The 19,154-nt window shown below is 35.4% G+C and overlaps 2 protein-coding genes and 1 pseudogene across 3 annotated transcripts; all 3 read right to left on the reverse strand.

Moving 5' to 3' along the window:
* Window positions 1–1,242: 1,242 nt before the first annotated feature.
* Window positions 1,243–1,920, reverse strand: LOC124826092 (uncharacterized). The gene has a single exon (XM_047298849.2). It carries the CDS (start codon window positions 1,843–1,845, stop codon window positions 1,522–1,524), a length of 324 nt encoding a protein of 107 aa, XP_047154805.1. The 5' UTR covers window positions 1,846–1,920; the 3' UTR covers window positions 1,243–1,521.
* A 2,830-nt stretch (window positions 1,921–4,750) lies between these two features.
* On the reverse strand, window positions 4,751–18,300 carry TAF12 (TBP-associated factor 12). Of its 2 annotated transcripts, none has more exons than XM_088096705.1 (9): window positions 17,654–18,300; window positions 17,409–17,549; window positions 15,818–16,315; window positions 7,086–7,160; window positions 6,463–6,541; window positions 6,314–6,378; window positions 6,171–6,206; window positions 5,765–5,949; window positions 4,751–4,981 (listed from the first exon to the last, which is right to left on the reverse strand). In XM_088096705.1, the coding sequence occupies exons 1-8, from the start codon at window positions 18,134–18,136 to the stop codon at window positions 5,818–5,820; spliced, it is 1,509 nt and encodes a 502-aa protein (XP_087952831.1). In that variant the 5' UTR covers window positions 18,137–18,300; the 3' UTR covers window positions 4,751–4,981; window positions 5,765–5,817. The 2 variants fall into 2 exon arrangements, with proteins under 2 accessions (XP_087952831.1, XP_047154806.2); XM_047298850.2 differs by having other exon boundaries at window positions 4,751–4,985.
* On the reverse strand, window positions 7,179–12,782 carry LOC148193984 (putative RNA-dependent RNA polymerase 5 pseudogene; annotated as a pseudogene).
* Window positions 18,301–19,154: the final 854 nt, after the last annotated feature.

The raw sequence follows: 19,154 nt of genomic DNA on the forward strand, positions 1-19,154 counted from the left end.
CAAACAAACGTCCAATGAGTTACAGTGGTCAAAATGTTCCAGGCCTATAGACGTCGGACACAGATACATCTAACGTCTATATAAACATCTGGTACATCTATATTCGATGTCCATATAAACGTTTGGTGTATACGGACCGACGTCTATATAGACGTCGGGTGTATATAGTCTGACGTCTATATAGACATCTGGTGTATACAGTTTGACGTCTATATAAATGTCTGGTGTATATAGTCTGATGTCTGATTAATGTCACCCACATAGACGTCGGGTTTGGATCTGACGTTAAAAGGCCAAAATAACAGACGTTAAAAGCTCTTTCTGTACTAGTGAATGTAATTGGTTTTTTGCAACTCAGGATTTTTCCCTTAAACGGATGTTGACATCCGTTGACGGATGCTCACATCCGTTGACGGATGCTCACATCCGTTTAAAGATTATACGGTTATATTTTACAATTTTTTTATATTAATTTTGAAGATATTTAAATAATATAATTTATATTTTTTGATATATTATTTTTGAATATATTTTGATGTATTTTAATAATGTATTTTTGAGGATCTTTATTGTTATTAGTATACACCGCCAAACCGCTGAAGGAAGAAGAAAACGGATATGGAGAAAAAATGGAAGATGAGAAACGAATGTGATGGAGTTTGGGTGAGAATATAAGAGGGTTGGGAGGTGGGTGAGAAGGGGTAGAAAGATAGATTTTAGGAGTAAATAATTAGGAATAAAAAGTAAAAAGGTTATTTTTGTAATTATAAAAGGTTAGTTTTGTAATTCAAAAAATATGTAATAGAATTGGGGAGGTGAAGGAAAAAAATGTGGTGGTGGAGGAAGTAACACCCTATACTGACAATAAGATAGGTTTATTTTGTATACAAAAATCAACCAGAAATGTGTGGTTTTTATTATTGTCATTAACTTCTATGCATGTTCTTATGTTTGTTAAAAACCAAGACAAATGATAGAAGACCAGATAAATTTTAATAATATTAATTGTTGGGTGGGATCATTTTATCTAAAGTTAATAGCAATTATACCAATCCTTCCAGTCAAGGAAAAGGAAAAAAATTTAAAAGAAAAACCCTTATTTTTTAAAGTTTCGTAGTTACAATATTGGACAAAAAGATAATTATCGTTGGGATGTCTAGCGGCAAAATTTCGAAGCTTTTAATGTTAAATTATAGTACGATCAAAGAACACAGATCATTAATCTAGATTGGAATTCTAACTTCACCTAATTTGCAAAGTTCCTTCGATTATAAAATATCACTTAAAAAACATATCTATTTTAAGCTAAATACATCTCTTACAAAAACTTCATTACAATATGTTATCTCATATTCAGAAAAATTGAAACTCAACCACTTTGACTTCCTGTATTATGCATCCATTGACACGAAAATTAAGACCGTAAGAGGTCACATTATAAGAATCTTTTTCAACGACCTGTAACTTTAATTTCTCACAGCAGAATGTGAGGTTGAAAAAACTGTCGGACAATGGAACATTTTATGGTCTATAGTTGAAGGGGTTAATCTTGATAACTAGGCCAGGGAAAACATCGTCAGGGTCATGGATATGTGGGTTTTCTTCAACAATATAAGGATCCCCACATTTTTCACTGATCGTTTGAAGGGTCTCTCCCTCACGAACCACGTAAATCTCATCACACACCTTATAATTGCCGTTGTTGACACACTCCTCAAACATCTGATTCGTGAAATCTCTTGTGTTTGACTCGCAGCTACTGAACAGCAGCATTAGTGCCACAAACACTGCAGAGTTCCATGAAATCTTTTCTGCCACTGCTGTTGATGAACACCCACAAGCCATTTAAATTTATGCACCCTTAGTTGGTTTTTCAGGTTCTTCTTGATTGTAGAAGATCCCTCTTAGAATTCCAATGTAATGATATCTTTGGGGTGAAGGAATATATATATGTATAGATAAAATGAGAGAGGTATTGCTGGAGTGGGTACGGTTTTTATGTGGGGGTTGAAATGGCACCTTCAAGAAATTAGGTAATTGTGAAGTGCACAAAGGGTATGACACAAAATTTAAAAGGGGAAAGAGTTGGTTTATCTGCTTCATTAAATGGGAAGGTCTTCGTTTTGACTTTCATGTTTTTAGGACATTTTTTTCTTTTTCCTTTTCCCTAGTTGTCAGTTACTGCTTTAAAATTTTGAAGTTATAAATTCTGTGAAAGACTTCAAATCCTTAATGGTATATGTGTCAGCAAAGTAGGACAAGGTGGCCCTTTGATCTGAGAGAATTTGGAGTATTAAGATCATTATGGATGTAACCAAAGGTTGATGCAGAACAACTTTGTAAGAAATCATTAATGTTTAGTTCAGCTACCTGAAATGGCTGATAAGAGATCATTGCTGATAATAAAATTACAAGATAAACGACTGCTTTTTATAAATAATAACACCAAGAATTTTCTACCTATAAGTTTGAATAGATTGACTTGAAAAACGGAAAATCCTAAAAGTAATGAACTATAACATACCTACTTAAGAACAATCTGTGGTTCACATGCAATAATTATACACAAAGTAAAATGTTTTGATTGTCATTCACGTCACAGACATTAAGAGTGAAAGATAACAGTAGCTGACGCAACATACATTTAGATATATACACCACCTCATTTTACATATTTCTTTTCTTGAGAAAAGTAATAATTTCCCATTAAATATTTTTAATATAAAAAATTGTCTTCATTTTTAAAGAATTTTCAAGTGTGAGATTTATATTTTAATTTTTACTTGTGTAAGGAACTTCCCTCTCAAGTATTTAAACAATCTTCAACTGAAATTATAAAGCGTATTTAATTTTATTTTTGAAGTATATAACTTTATAAAGTCAAAATTAGAGTTTCAGTAATTCAAATTTACCCAGCAATTAAATATCACAAAAACTTTATGCAGACCATTACTTTTAGATAAAACTTTAATTCTAGTTATATATATATATATATATATATATATATATATATATATACATATATATATATATATATATATATATATATATATAGAGAGAGAGAGAGAGAGAGAGAGAGAGCACCAATAAAAGTAACAACGTCTAATTTTGTGCTATTTTAATCTATGGTTTAAATAATTTAGGATTAGTTTACTGCATATGCATAATTCCATATTATCTTTAGCTTTTGGTTTGTCTTTAGCTTTTGGTTTGTTTTGAAATTAGCATTGCCGTGTTTTATTCTCACAGATGTATATATAGTTGTTTTCCTTGGAAACTTTAAGTATAGCCTTCATTTAACAAAAGTAGTGACCTTCACAAATGCTATCTTCTACAAGTTATCCATTAAATAAATACTAATAGACAATCCTATAATCTTATGCATAATAAGAATAGGCTTAATATTTCAATGTGCAATTCAGTATGACACGAAATCTACTAAAAAGAAAAATATGACAAAAAGAAAGCACGTTTTAATGATATAATTTATATGATGGCAGACTATAGACAAACGTTATAATGAAATATCATAATTTATAATAATACCTGACATTAACAACGATTTTTTTTGTAAAATAATAAAACTGTAAATAATTATAAATTAACATGAAAACTGATAATGAAGATGAGCAGGTGTAACTAATATAGTATACTCCCACAGTGACTGAAATAAAGTCGAAAGTTGAGTCATTGACAGTAGAAGAGCAATGTGTGTAATTTGTGAAGCATTCCATATCGGGGTTACATAGAAGTATTAGTCTATGCTGTTCCACGTCAACACATCAAAGGACAAGAAAAAATAAACGTAAAATAAGAAAATGAAACTGATGCATTAAACATAACCATTATTTGCGTTCAAGTTGGTCACCTGTTCACTCCCACTTTACAGAATCAGATCATTATCAAAGTCTGAATAATCAATATATATATATATATATATATATATATATATATATATATATATATATATATATATATATATATATATATATATATATATAATATATATATATATATATATATATATATATATATGAGTAGGGTGGTATGAATAACATGGAACATTTGGAATAAACCTATAATATATTCATTATTTAATGCCCCTAAGAAACTTGTGTTTTCAAACACGATCAATTTCTTTCACAAAATTATTTTCCTCTTACGAAATAAAAAATTCTTTTCATCCTTAGTGCATTTGAAATTGAAATAATATCTAAAATATTATTCAAAAAAATTGTTACAGGAGGATTTGGTTTTATGATAAATATTATATTTATCTGCTGACAAAGAAGATTCTCTAAATTGAAATATATAATATATAAAGTGAGATCAAATTACTCGGTGTATGTTCAATAGATGGAATATTAGCATTATGCTACCGAAAAATAAAAACTACTCGATTTTCAATTACCTTCGCATAAATTATAGTTAAAAATGCAATTATATCAATAAAACATGTTTGATGCTTGTTACAATGTACACTTTTAACAGTTGGATATATAATAAACATACTTTATATAAATTTAGTAGATAAATGTGTATTATATATACCCAGACACTGTCAAAATCACTTCAGAAAGACGTGTATTTCAACAGCTTTGAAAATGGCTGCGGGAAATAAAAATGAATCAACCAAATTGTTAAGCCACAACGCTACGGAATTTCAGCGGGTGTAGGAACACTTGCCTTAAAGGAAAAGTGATTGCATATATATATATATATATATATATAATATATATATATAATATATTTCAGGATACTGTTTGCATCTAAATTAGAAAGTTCATCGGAATAAAAAAAACATTCCAGCCGACCCAACCAATGGCTTTCTTACTGTTATCAGTACAAAAGAATTGTAGTCACTGAAGCCAATTCTGCTCCCTTTATCTGGTATTCTGCAATGCTTCTGAGTTCGGACCATTGCTGAGGTTAAGCTAGGTGCACGTGGAATGCTCAGGAAGAGCCTGAAAAGAACCCTGATCTTCCTAACAATAACAGACAAGCACAACAGATAGAAAATCATTCTTGTGCAAAGAGAGAATAACGTCAAGAAGACGACGAAGGAAAATAACAAGGTTAACCAGGAAAGAATTGAGTGCGTGTTTAGAACTCCGGATGATGAATTCAAATACAAGCTAGATCGAACAGACTCTTAGTATTAGGTCGAATCGAACAAGTTTGACTTAAAAAAGGTGGCCTTTGGCAGGTCAGTTGCAGAATTGACATCTAAGTTTAACATATGCTAACAATACCACCAATCAGGTGTTAAAACATCATGAGACCATGACAAGAAATTTTAAGTGTTTATCAGGATCAAGATTAAACATGCTTTTGATTTCCTTCTACAAAGACAAAGTTAATGGAAGTTCTGAAATTCCTATCATCTTCCTCAGGAATCAGGGTCAAAAAAAAAAAACGCATGACTCCTTGCAACAATTAGATGCTAAGGGTGATACTACTTCAAAGCTTAAAGCATTTCTAGGCATTAACAGAAATAGATCCCATTTTTTGTTCAGAATGCAAAACTGCTAACAGAAATGCCTAGTTAAAAGTTAATAGAAATTGTGAATTTCTATCATCTTCCTCAGTAATCAGGGTAGAAAAACTAAACGCATCACTGCATGCAACAATTTGGTGCTAAGTGTGAAACTACTTAAAGTTGAATTCAATTTCTGAACTGTGAAATGAGGTGTGTGCTATTTTTGTTCACGATGCAAGATTTCAAACAGGAATACCTGTTTGATTTATTACAAAGTTCAATTACCTCACCAAAGTGCTTCCTCCATTACTGTGTAAAGCATAAACACAGCGTGCATCCTATGAACTTTTTAGGTTTGGGGAGCCAATGATATTCATAGGTGTCTTTGCCTGATTACCCTTTGCACTACCAGAAGCCTGGCCAGCGCCCTTAGCATGTGCCGCCTCAGTTGCTGTCACTGATTTCTTTATCTGTCAAATTATGCCAAATGAAATCATAATAATCACCACCATCACATTAGCAATAGTAACAAAAATAAGTCAAGAAAATAAAGAACATATCAGAATAATAACGTGTTGAAAAAGTCTACCAACACGTCTTCATCCTTGCAGGATTGTGCAATCACAGGAACAACCAACACAGATACAACACAACCACAAAAATATGAAGAATAAAAGAGACCAAAACTTACAGCTGATAGACGCTCCTTGTGAATATCACTTGTAATCTGCAAAATCATCACAAATTACAAGCCAATAATATGAAATTCAAAAGAGTACAAACCAATCAATGAATAAAACATAAAGATGCGACAAAGATTCAGATCCTTTTTACCTGTCTTCTGTAGCTTTTAATCTCATCGCCGCCAAATCCAGGAAGTGTCATGTTCCAATTTTTCTCTGCATAAATGTGAATAGCATTATAGCATTAGACGTGAAATCTGCAGACAATAAAATCTGAGAACAGAAGTTTTAGTAACTAACCAAGATGGAGAAGTATGTCCTTCGCCTCCAAAGTTGTTGATTTCCTATGCTTGGCCAATGAACAACCAGACCTGATTATCTATTTAAAGAATCCATAAAAGAATGAACATTACTGAAACAATCTACAGAGTTAAAAACTAGGATAAGAAAATTATCTAAAAGAAGACCAAGAGCAATTGAGAACATAATTCATTTCTAAAGAAATTAATCATCATCAACAAAAAGGAATTCATAAAACAACTCCTAGCAAATTACGTTGGGAAAGTACCAACAAACAATGAGAGTAAAACAAAAGAATTATAATCAATGTTCACAAGCAAGCCTCCTTTAAGAACATGTCTTTTCTGTATTGTTATTTATTTTCAAAAAATACATCCATAAAACCCTTAGTTTTATATACAAACAGAACACACAGAATGAAGGAATTCTCTAACACTAGGTTAATCCGTGTAGTTCTGAAGAATTAAAACATCTGACCGTTGATTTATATGGGTCAAAATAATGTACTTAGCTGAAAAGAAAAATAGTGAGCCCTACCATTAATAAGGATAGAGACAACATAAATTTTATGAAGTTGCAAAACTGAACAATTCCATCACAGACTAAAATGTAAATATACTCACAGACTCCAGAAAATTTTCTGCGATATCCACAAGAATATCTGCAACTTCATGATCCAACTTCTCCAATGGATCCACCTGGCAATAAAGAATAAATGTAAATATAGAGAAAACTACATATTTTAGGGAAAAATAGGGCCGTTTAAAGCTTGATGAATCATTAAAGTTAAGAACTTTGAAATGCCTCCTGGTATATTCCATCTAATAACCAATGACAAATTGTAAATTCATGTTCTAAAAATGAAAGTGGAACAACGATTTTGTAGAACAAAGTGCTTAAGGAATCATCTATTGAGAAACAGAGGGCAATGGAAACTGTAAGCAATTGAGTAGTTCTGGGTAAAAAATTATGATAACCATAAGCTAAAACCAAATGGAAATCACTAAATAACACACCTATAGCACTGCCATTTTTTCAGCTGAATATCAGGAAAATAATTGACTTTTTTCTTTGAAAGCTCTTTTAGGGTAGAATCTTATATTTTTATCATGCTGAGAATACAATCCATATATACAAGGCTAGAAAGCTATTTTAGGAAGCATGATAATAACTCCTAGACAACCAAATCACTATGATTCAGGGATATCCCCATTATTCACAATAATTATAATCTGTTAAATAACGAAAAAATATAACTAATAAAAACAAAGATTCTGACAGAAATAATACAGCTAAAACAGATTCTAACACTCCTCCTCAAGCTGGTGAATAAGTATTTTCCATTCCGAGCTTAGGAACAATACTTTCAAAGTTGTTGCTCTTTAGCCCCTTCTTTAGAATATCGGCAAGGTTGTCTTGTGAGAAGACATATGGAGTGCAGATCAGACCACTGTCTAATTTTTCTTTGATAAAATGTTTGTCAACCTCAATGTGTTTGGTTCTATGATGTTGCACTGGATTATGAGCTATGCTAATAACAGATTTGTTATCACAATAAGTCACTTTGGTTCATTCAATTTTATTCCTAAGTCTTCCAAGATGATCTTAAGCCAAAGTAGTTCAAATATCCCTTGTATCATTGCCCTGAATTCTGCTTCAGCACTGGATCTAGCTACCACACTTTGTTTTTTACTCTTCCAAGTCACAAGATTCCCTCCAACAATATTTACTCCTTGTATTCACAAATCTGGGAGACAAGAAGAGCATAGGGTAAATTATAAACAGGATATCATTGTGCCTTCATCATGGTATCAATGATTAGAGAAGGTCACTCAATGTGAATATGGTTGAGAAGCCCATAGATGATGAGGAGATCTTATTTAAAACATTAGGCATGGTTTGTAGCACGTGGGCATAAGACCCAAACAACCAAGTAGTAAATCATACGTTCTTCTACATTGAAACCTCCCACAAGAAGTTGCTTGTGCCCTGTTTGAAGTTGTGGGTTGCGCAAAAAAGATTGAAATGAGAGTAAACGGTTGAAACCTTCTATCCAAAGATGTATCTTGACAGAGTCCTCCCGAATAGGTAGCATAGCCACAATAGCCCAGATATCATCATCAAGAATGATGTTAACTCCTTTAACTTTTGTTTTTGCCACGCCATCACGCATTCTGAGATTAAAGTAGAAGACGCAAACTAAATCTAGGTAGATCACACCTTTCTGTTCCACAAAGTGTTTCAATCCTTGATTCTCCATTAGAGTAGGAAATTGGAAGCCATAATATTCATACCAGTTCAGGGTAACATACTTGGAAGGAATAAGTTTCTTGTCCTTCCAAAAATGGATGAACTCTTCATGCTTGCTAGAATCAGAAATCCATCCTTCAATGTTGGCTGAGCAAGGTGCGCGAGGTGGTGAAGAGGCTCCAGTTCTTCGTCTTGTAGGCATCTTGCGGCAAGAGTAATCCATGAGTTCAAGAAGGAGGAGCACAAGCAAGAGAGTTCAAGAATGGTTCAAGAGAATGAGAGAAAATGGCTTTGAGGGTTCAATTTGTCAGAATTTTGGTGCAAGAGGTGTTTGTAATCAAGTAAGGGATCATATTTATACACCTAGGAAAGAAACTAGCCATTTTATACCGTTTATAGTCGTTGTAACGGCTAGCTTTTGAAGGTACATGTTAGGTTACTTTATAAGAGTAACCTAAATCTACGCTCTCTTCTCACTCAAACACTAGAACAATAGAAATGAAAGTATGTAAGTATGTATTATTGATTTTATAAGGTATAGAAAATTACTAGTGTAATCTCCCCCAAGGAAGCCTATCTTCCTCCACTGGCAAATATGCCCAGTCCATACTCAAAAGAAATAACCCCCTGAATAGAAATAAAAGAAGACTATTTATAGTGTCGCCTTCCCGCGCCCTAACCTTTCTGATAACCCAATCTGCTTCCACTAAATACCGTTCGGTAGCCTCTACTTCCCTCCTTCCTTCTGAATACCGTTCGGTCTATACTTCCCCCTTGACTGACCGTTCGGCTTCTCCTCTCACACCGTTCGGCCTCGATTCCCTCTCTCTGTTCGGCCTCACTTCCCCCTTGCCTTACCATTCGACTTCTCCTATCACACCGTTCGGCCTCGCTTCCCCTGTCTCTATTCGGCCTCACTTCCCCCTTGCCCTACCGTTCGGCTTCTCCTCTCATGTACCGTACAGCCTCACTTCCCCCGCCTTACCGTTCGGTATTAGGTTAATTCCCTCCTCTTTTATTCCTAACATTACTCTACCCCTCAAAATCAACCTTGTCCTCAAGGTTGAAGTCAGGGACATGTTATTTGACATAATGCTCCTCTTCCCAAGTGGCGCCCTTCAAATTCAGGTCTGGAGGCTTGGGTAGTGGCAAATCCTCCTCCACTGTCTTCCATTCTTCCTGGATTCTATTAACTTCCAGTTCTGCTCACCTCTTTTCCAAAATCATAAGCCCGGAAAAAATAATCTTCGATGTCTTTTGTTTGCCATGTACCAACCCAATCATAAATTAAACCCAAAATAGAGGTTGAAGTGAATGATTTATCTCTTTCCATGTAGTACGGAAACATCTCTGCTTTTAAATCATCTGGAACTTGTACCTGTTTCCCTCCCTTCTTAGGAGCATCTAATGCCTCGTAGATCGATCAACTTTAGTATATTTTATTTCAGATTTTCCTTCCCCTTCTCATTCTCTTCACTGCAGTAATTTTTTAATGTCAAAAGACGATCCATGAGCGCCATCCAGCTGTCAGTTGCCACACCCATTGCATTACTTGGTTGGAAACGAATTTTGAGGAATAGTCTAAAAAGTTCATCCTCAAGTTCCGTGGTTGAAAGTGTACTAGGCTTTTTAACACTGGAGTCCAATTGGACAAATTGGCAAGGGCCAGAATTTTCCATCCAAGAGTCACTCTTTCTGAAATACTGTAAAATTTGAGGATATTTTGGAACCCAGTATAAATCTCCATCAAAATCACCTCTAGCAATTTCATCTGCCACTGAGCGAGTCCCAACACACGGGAAAAAGATTGCATACTTGCTATGTCCAACAAAAGATTCTAACTTATCCCCATATGTGGTACGCATTATGTGAATGTCGCCAACATGTAAACCTGGATTTTTGTAGACCAACACATCCCTGGTAATTTGGTCATTCTCATGTATTATACAATCTTGATCCTTCTCTAGGCATCCAGTGGGATCTACAGTCCCCATTAAATAGAAACAATCAGGCATATATAGCTTCCCTCCTTTAAGCTTCTTGCATTCCTCCCTTGCAAGTATAGACAGATGATACTGCAAAAATGGCTCATCCAGAGGAATTCCACATAAAATCATTTCTGCCACAATGTATTCATCCATGGTGCCATTATTAATGGATGCTCTGAGTGCAACACGCTCATTGGAGAAAACATGATTTGCATCTTCCAAATTACTCTCTAGTAGAGCCTTGAAGAATTCATTTGGTACTCCTCCATAGCTCAAAAGTGTAATCAGATTTTTAGATAAATAAGTTCTATTTGGCTTGATGCTTGTGTTCACTACCTCCAAAGAATTTGTGCTTTGCATAATCAGACTAAGGTCTTTCTCAACTTTAATCATTGAATGCCTAACCTATATTGTTCTAGGAAGAAGCTTTCTGTTAACCAAAAGAGTGCCCTGAATTGTGTGATCCATTTGAAAGAGACGACACTGAATCAGCAAAGGCAGTTGATGTGTGCTCAGCTTCAGCTCTATTTCTCCCATTCCCTTACCCACATCCTCCAGATCCAAGAGATTGTTAATTTCCTCATCTTCGTCTTCCTGCCCTCCGCCGGCGTTGAGAGATCCCTCCTGTCGCACCTCTGTCATCTTCTCGCAAACAGTGCCCCGATTTAGTTCGCCAAACCTACACGTCAGAGCGTCGATGAACATCTTCCAAGTCGGATGCCTAGTTTTCTCCCGCTAGAAGCGGAACCAATAACGCGCCAAACCTCCCTCCATGCATCTTTAGACGAGCTTCATCTTCTCCTTCTCCGTCACGCTCTGGAGATCGAAGAATTTCTCTGCCTGTGCGATCCAACCCATGGGATCCACACCTTCAATTGTAGGTAGTTCAACGCGCTTCCTCCAACTGCGTCGAAGTTCTCCTCTGTTTTCTTCCGATTTCTCCTCCGAGTTTTCTAGCGGTCGTCGTCCAACCTAGACGGAATCACGTCTTCCTTCGGAGCTCCGATCTCAGTTCCTGGAGCGTCGCCCAAAAGTTCGTCGAAACTCTCGAGTCATCGCTCGCACCTCTGTCGTCACTTCCTCCATTTTCGACTCCATCGCCACCATTCTTCCTACTAGCGCGTTTAATTTTCCCTCCATTCTTCTTCGCTACCGTTTCTCCTCGCTAGCTCTTCTCTCCCCCGATATTGATCCGGCAGGTCGGACCAATTGTTAGGTTACTTTATACGAGTAACCTAAATCTACGCTCTCTTCTCACTCAAACACTAGAACAATAGAAATGAAAGTATGTAAGTATGTATTATTGATTCTGTAAGGTATAGAAAATTACAAGTGTAATCTCCCCCAAGGAAGCCTATCTTCCTCCACTGGCAAATATGCCCAGTCTATACTCAAAAGAAATAACCCCCTGAATAGAAATAAAAGAAGACTATTTATAGTGTCGCCTTCCCACGCCCTAACCTTTCTGATAACCCAATCTGCTTCCACTAAATACCGTTCGGTAGCCTCTAGTTCCCTCCTCCCTTCTGGATACCGTTCGGTCTATACTTCCCCCTTGCCTAACCATTCGGCTTCTCCTCTCACACAGTTCGGCCTCGCTTCCCTCTCTCTGTTCGGCCTCATTTCCCCCTTGCCTTACCACTTGGCTTCTCCTGTCACGCCGTTCGGCCTCGCTTCCCCTGTCCTTGTTCGGCCTCACTTCCCCCTTGCCCTACCGTTCGGCTTCTCCTCTCATGTATCGTACGGCCTCACTTCCCCCCGCCTTACCGTTCGGTATTAGGTTAATTCCCTCCTCTTTTATTCCTAACAGTACAGCACGTGATAATCGATTATCACTAATGATAATCGATTATTGTGTCAAAAATAATTTTCAGAAATTGCATATAATAAATTATCATTTCAGATAATCGATTATTCCCAAATGAAAATCCCCAATTGCAGAAAAATCTCGAGATAATCAACTATTACTCAAGATAATCGATTAAGTCCAAATCAAAACATTTTCTCAACCTTGAGATAATCGATTATAAGCTTTAGATAATCAATTATTGAGCGTTAATTTCCGAAAAACACAATTTTGAGTCAAATTTCAATCTTAAGACATATCTAACACTCTCAAATCTCTCCTAAATTCATAAAATATTTCCTTAGACAATGCTTTGGTAAATATATCTGCTAATTGATGCATAGTATCCATATATTCAATGACACAATCACCTTTTTGAATGTGATCTCTTAGAAAATGGTGTCTAATTTGAATTTGTTTAGTCCTAGAATGCATTATTGGGTTCTTGGTCAGATTAATGGCACTAGTATTATCACATTTTAGAGGAATATGGTTAATAAAGATATCAAAATCTTCAAGTTGTTGTTTCATCCATGAGATTTGAGCACAACAATTTCCAGTAGCTATGTATTCTACTTTAGTGGTAGACAAAGCTACACAAGCTTGTCTCCATGAGTGCCATGAGACTAAAGAGCAACCTAGAAAATGACAAGTTTCACTAGTGCTCTTCCTATCAATTTTACAGCTAAAACAGATTCTAACAAGAACTAACTTTCTCAAAATAAGCAAACTCCAATCACACACTAGGTTAGGTCAGTAACTTCAAAAGACTTGATCATATAAGTTCCTAAATTCAGGATATGTTTGGTTTTTAGTTTGGGTCCTCAATGCTCAAAAGTACACCAGAAAATTAAAATTTTCTTGGGAAACTCAGCCTTTCAGAAGCAAGAAATGACTCTAAAATATGAAAAGAAAAAAAGTGGAGTTTCTTCGGTCAGCCATAGGAAAACTCCCACCAACCAAACCAAAAAGGGACACTCTGACGTACCAAACACAAATCAGACCAGAAATATCAGGTCAGAATCTTAGATGGCAGAAACAGAGACGGTGAGAAAAGGCAGGAGATGATCCATAGAGTAGAATTCAGAATTCAGACAGAAGCTTTCAACTCTCCACAAAGTTCAAACAAAAAGGGAATGAGAGAGTGTATCTGAATGAGAAGGAGGAAGAGATTCAGATTAAAGGGCCACAGCTTCTTTTAATAGGCAAATCCTATCTGCTTTGTAAATAAGTAATTACTTTAAAAGTCACTTATTTAAAAAAAATAATTAAGGTTTAAACAAACTAGCCTAATATAGGTGAGAATTTGTGGGTTTTTGCGACATGGATCTCAAAACCAGACCCATGATGAGCCTAGCTACAACAAATGTGTCCAGATTGGGAACGATTGCATTGCAGATTCTGTGAGATAGCGAATAAGACCAGTGATTTCATTACATTGTTACAGTTGCAATCCTAGCTAGTGAAACTAGAAGAATCCTGTGATCCTATGACTATAATGGCCACACTACCAGTGATAAAAACAATCAATTACTAAATTTCCATGTAAACTTTAGCAGCACAACATCACACAAGTTATTTTTAAACTTTAAAAACCAAAAAGGAAATTGACATGACCTTTATTTTGAATGGATCAAAAAAAGTAGTATATAAAGATAATAGATATAAGAAACAGTTTTTTACAGTTAAGTTCTAGGAAAGAGATAAACATTGAACCCAAACTTCATATTTTTGAGACAACATGGATGCTTTATTTATGTTGAGAAAAGGGATCAATATGATAAATAAAGAAGATTTTATACCTCTGATAACAATAATAGGATAGGATTAGATAAAAACACTCTATAATTTAGATATTCTTAATTATATAGGATCTGTTCCTTAATTCTATAATTATAACACTCCCTCTAAAGCTGGAGTGTATAATTTGTATGTTCTTGGCTTGTTGCAAACATAATAGATCATTCATGGTCCTCTTAGAATTGGTGATATGTCAGTCAACTGTTCATTAGAGTTGACCAATTTAGTTGTGATGTCTCTAGATCCAGTTTTACTCTTATGAAGTGACATTCCACCTAAATATGTTTTGTCATTTGGGCCCAACCCACTTTCGTAACCTGATCTCAAAAGCCCAAATGAATAGTTAAACTCGTCTATCTTCTCAATACTATCAATATGGTTGGAAAATATGAGAGAATATGTTCTAGAGATTGATGTGGAGTTGGAAGACATTCTTTTCTAGAAAGATGGAAAAACAAATAACCTCATGAGAGGGAAAAGTAGATCAAACCACCAAACAAACCTTGATGGACTGGACACTATACTGGTCCGAGTGCACAAGAGGCAACCTGAGCAGAGGTTGGTCAAAGAAAAAAGGGGTTGCTAGAAACACCACCTAAAAACTCATAAGAGGTGACGTAGTGAACACAAACCTGGGAGAAAGGTTTCCAAAAATATATATCCTCATGAGACCACATGTCTACCAGGCCAACATGATTTTGAAAAAGACTCTAGATACCATATTAAACTCTAAGAAAAAGAGAAACATTAAGCTGAAAATATGTGTTTCTGAGACAGTGTGAGTGATTTATTTATATTGAGAAAAAGGAATGAATAAATTAAATAGAAGAGATTTGATATCCTCTAATAACAAACATATGATGCAGGAATAAATAAAAATGTTTCTACTAATACATACATAATCTAGATATTCTTGATTATATAGGATCAATTATTTATTTCTATCATTATAATAGATACTAAGAATAATATACAACCTGCAAATCCAAATTACTGGCAAAAGAGGCCGTTACCTTGCATAGCTCCATTTAGACATTAAAACATTATTATTAACTGGATTCTAAGTTCCAAGTACTAATACAACTTCTAAAACATACCACAAAATATAAAAGCTACCATCCAATCTTAAGAGCTTTAAGTTTTTGTAAGCCACCATCCAATTCCTTAAACATCTAATATGGGGCCTAAGGAATTATAAAATTTCTTAAATTCTGAGAATCCATGAAATTCTTTCCAATTAAATCAGGCAACATTGAATGGGAGTTGATCAAAATTATTAATGCAAGTCCACTACATATTAATAAATTTCTCTTTCTTAAGGAAATTCATACAAGCAGACACCTTCAGCATTCCTACATGGATTAACAAATCCAGAGAGTTCCACTCCTAATTTATTGAACTACAGGTGGTAGAAACTAGAATATAATCCCAGAAAATCTTCTATGGATCATAAGAAAGTAGCATACTTCACCTGATTGACCAGCTCATGGATACTTCTTTTGCTGAGAATACTATTACAGGGTTCCTCGGTATCTGCATTTGTCAATCTACTTTGACTCACTGGCTGAACTACACTGGTCTGTGCCACAACAAGAGATGAAGGTTTCTGATTTCCTGGCCCCTGTAGTCTTGAAACCTGTTGCTGGTGAGGTACGTGATGAGAAGCCCTGGATGGCTGAACCTGTTGCCCATGATGCTCTTGTGATTGATTAGACAAAGGTGGTTGTTGTTGTTGCTGTTGTGAAGATGTAGGTGTGGATTGCTGCTGCGGAGGAATATGTGACCTCTGCTGCATTGATGGTGGGTTCAATTGCTGCCTATAAGCAGTGGATGGCAAAGGAGGCTTCCCTAGTGGCCCAGATGACAACCATGGCTGATTGAGTGACTGTACACTTTGTGAAGCACCTTGAGATGGAGTAGCCGGTGATCCCACAGATGAAGGTCTCATAATTCCATGACCTTGGAAGCTCTGAACAAAATGCAATGAATTACAAAACTACCTACGCTTTTTCCCTCAATATGAATATTGCAAGAAAAGCACGAGCATTGCAGCATGATATATGAAAGTGAGAAAACCTCTTAAGATACACATAACAATAGAAATGAAGAAATGCTCAATATATTTACAAGCTTACATTGATAGGACTCCTAATAAGGATCATAAGGTGGGAAGTGCACATGGGCCTGTTACTCAACAAGGAACACTTATAGAAGGAACAATTAGGCCCAAAATATGGAAGGTTTATGTTAGAAGAAAGAAAATGGGATTAGAAAAGGAAAGAGAAGTTAGTTAGGATGGGGAATGATAGGATGGGGAATGACGTGTCTAAAATCGAGGGAAGGGAGAATTCTGTTATAGGAGAGAGAAGGGAGAGTGTGGAGAGGGAGGAGAGGTTGTGAGTTGGTTAGGAGGAGAATAATCCTCTGGAGGAGTCTAGGACTCTGGGTTTTTCCTTGTGGCTGTAGAGCTTTCAGCTCAATCATCTTTTTACTGCATAACACTCTAAATAATACAACTTTGATATTCAGTAATTGTTTGGTTTCTATCATACACACTAACAAGTCATATTCCTTCACCACCCTTAAACTATGGAGAACACCCTTCCTCCTCGCAGAACCAAAATCTGATGACTTAGAAGTCTGAAGGGCATTCAAGGATCCCACACAAGAGTTGATATAAATTCAGTCGGTATCCAGATGAATTTTGCTAATGCGATTTCATATGGAAGGCAAAACAATAAAATCTGAAACCAATTCATAGAAAGCACCTAAATAAATCAATATTTCTAGACATATCCAACCCCAGCTTAAGTCAATCCGCCCAAATGTTCTAAGAAACAGCTCATGACTGCGATTTCAGCCGCAACTTCTAGGTTTCAGAGTCTTAATTACCATAACTTGATCCCCATTTTGGACATATCGGCACAGACCCTCTAACTTCAAGAAATGCCACAAAAACACAAACGCAATTTAAAGCCTTGAACGGCACAAACCCTCTAACTAGGCCAAGCATAAAAAAAATGCAGAAATGAAAGGGCATAGTCAAAAACATTCACACTAACTTGCGAACCCCCAGGTTGAGTATTCGGGGCAGAGGAAGGAGGTCTAAGAGACGATTGCACGGGCCTCTGTTGATGAGCAGCGATTCCACTAGGCCTCATTTGAGGCCCTAACATCCCCATTCCTTGCACGGGCGTTCTCACCTAAACGTAGTCACATTCACATACAAAAATTTGCACTCGTCAAAAAGCACGAAAATGTTTAGTAACATTCATATCCAAAATAACGTACAGATGCAGAAAATTACTTGAGAGGTGCTTGAATTGGAGGTAGGTTCGGCCACACTGACTCCAGTTCGGGCAAACCCACCAAAGTGTTGACCGAAGGACGATGAAAACGGAGGAGAGGGGCTCTGGTGGTGCGCGGGCACGCCGATTGCCATACCACCCCTCGGCGCAGGGGCGCCGCCAGGAGCGGAGGGAGGCGAAGGAGCGGAAGAGAAGTGCGGGAACTGAGGCTGCGACGGCGGCAAAGTGCGGTTGAAGGACTGCGTGGGGCGAGGTTGGGCAGGCGTAGGAGTGGGGGGTTTGGGGTTCGGGGCTTGAATTGGGCTTGGGTTTGGGCTTGAGCTAGGATTAGGGTTTGGGGAAGACTGTGTTGGGGCGGAGACAGGAGGAGTTGATGATGTGGAAGATGGAAGTATAGGAGGAGATGACTTTGGTGGTTGAGATTGTGAGGGTTCAGCGGCACTCCTGGGGGTGGTGCCGGTTGCCGGAGCTTGAGAATCCATTGAGAATTGAGAATGCAATTGAAATTTTGAAACAGAGGATCACTGCCTGAACGTGCTGTGATAATATGATCTTGATCGTCTTTGTTAATTTCTCTAGCAAGCTGGTTCCTTATAATTTGTTTCAGCTTATATATAGAGGGAAAACGTGAAAAGAGAGTGATGTTCTGAAAGTAAGATAAAAGAGAGAACATAGAAAACATTTATATATATATATATATATATATATATATATATATATATATATGCATATTTTTTAAGTAATAATCGATTATAGCTGCTTTTTTAATTTTTTAATTATGTTTTTATATTATATTAATAGTGGAAACATACGTGTATTTGTATTCATTTTTTTCTTATGATTAAAAAAATTAAAAGTATCATATAATTTTTTTATTAGAGATGATTAATTGAGTTTAAAAAAATATTTAAAAAGTTTAAATAATAATAATCATAATAATAGAAGTAGTGATACTAAATAAAATTATAATGAAATATAAATAAAATAAAATTAATTAATTTAAGTTTTTCGTATTTTAAAAGTAGTTTATTTTTATTTATTTTATAGGCAGTTTTCTAACTAAAAATGATTAAGTTTAAAAACAGTTAAATTAAAAATAAATAAATTCAAAAAAATTAATAAAATTGGTAGAATAATTATTTTAATTTAAAAAACATTTTTATTTAAAATATGAAATTGAAAAATAAATGTGAGCACGAAAAAAGAATCACTTTATAAACAGGTATAAGATAAATTAGTTTTAATTAAATGTTAATTTATAAATTTATTAGTAAATTATCTATTACATTTTCTATTATTATTACTAGTTTTAATTTTTTTATTTTAATTGTAACCAGATTATATAAAATCATATAACATAATAAGTCCATATTTATATAAAAGAGAACAGTTAGAGTAGACGCTAAATAAAGTTTTAAGCTTACAGTCATCCCAAATTGAGTCCTAATTTAAAACTTAAACATAATAGAGTATTTCAAAAGATAAGAAATAACTGATAGA

Source organism: Vigna umbellata, chromosome 8 (assembly GCF_029865625.1).
Source record: "Vigna umbellata cultivar VRB3 chromosome 8, Vumbellata_1.0, whole genome shotgun sequence".
Lineage (NCBI taxonomy): Eukaryota > Viridiplantae > Streptophyta > Magnoliopsida > Fabales > Fabaceae > Vigna > Vigna umbellata.

Coding starts and splice junctions, on each gene's coding strand:
- LOC124826092 (XM_047298849.2), bottom strand. CDS start 1,845: ATGGCTTGTGGGTGTTCATCAACAGCAGTGGCAGAAAAGATTTCATGG.
- TAF12 (XM_088096705.1), bottom strand. CDS start 18,136: ATGGATTCTCAAGCTCCGGCAACCGGCACCACCCCCAGGAGTGCCGCT. Junction 16,316..17,408: donor CTCAACCTGGGGGTTCGCAA/GTTAGTGTGAAT, acceptor CATTTTGTTCAG/AGCTTCCAAGGTCATGGAAT. Junction 6,207..6,313: donor TTAAAAGCTACAGAAGACAG/GTAAAAAGGATC, acceptor ATGATTTTGCAG/ATTACAAGTGATATTCACAA.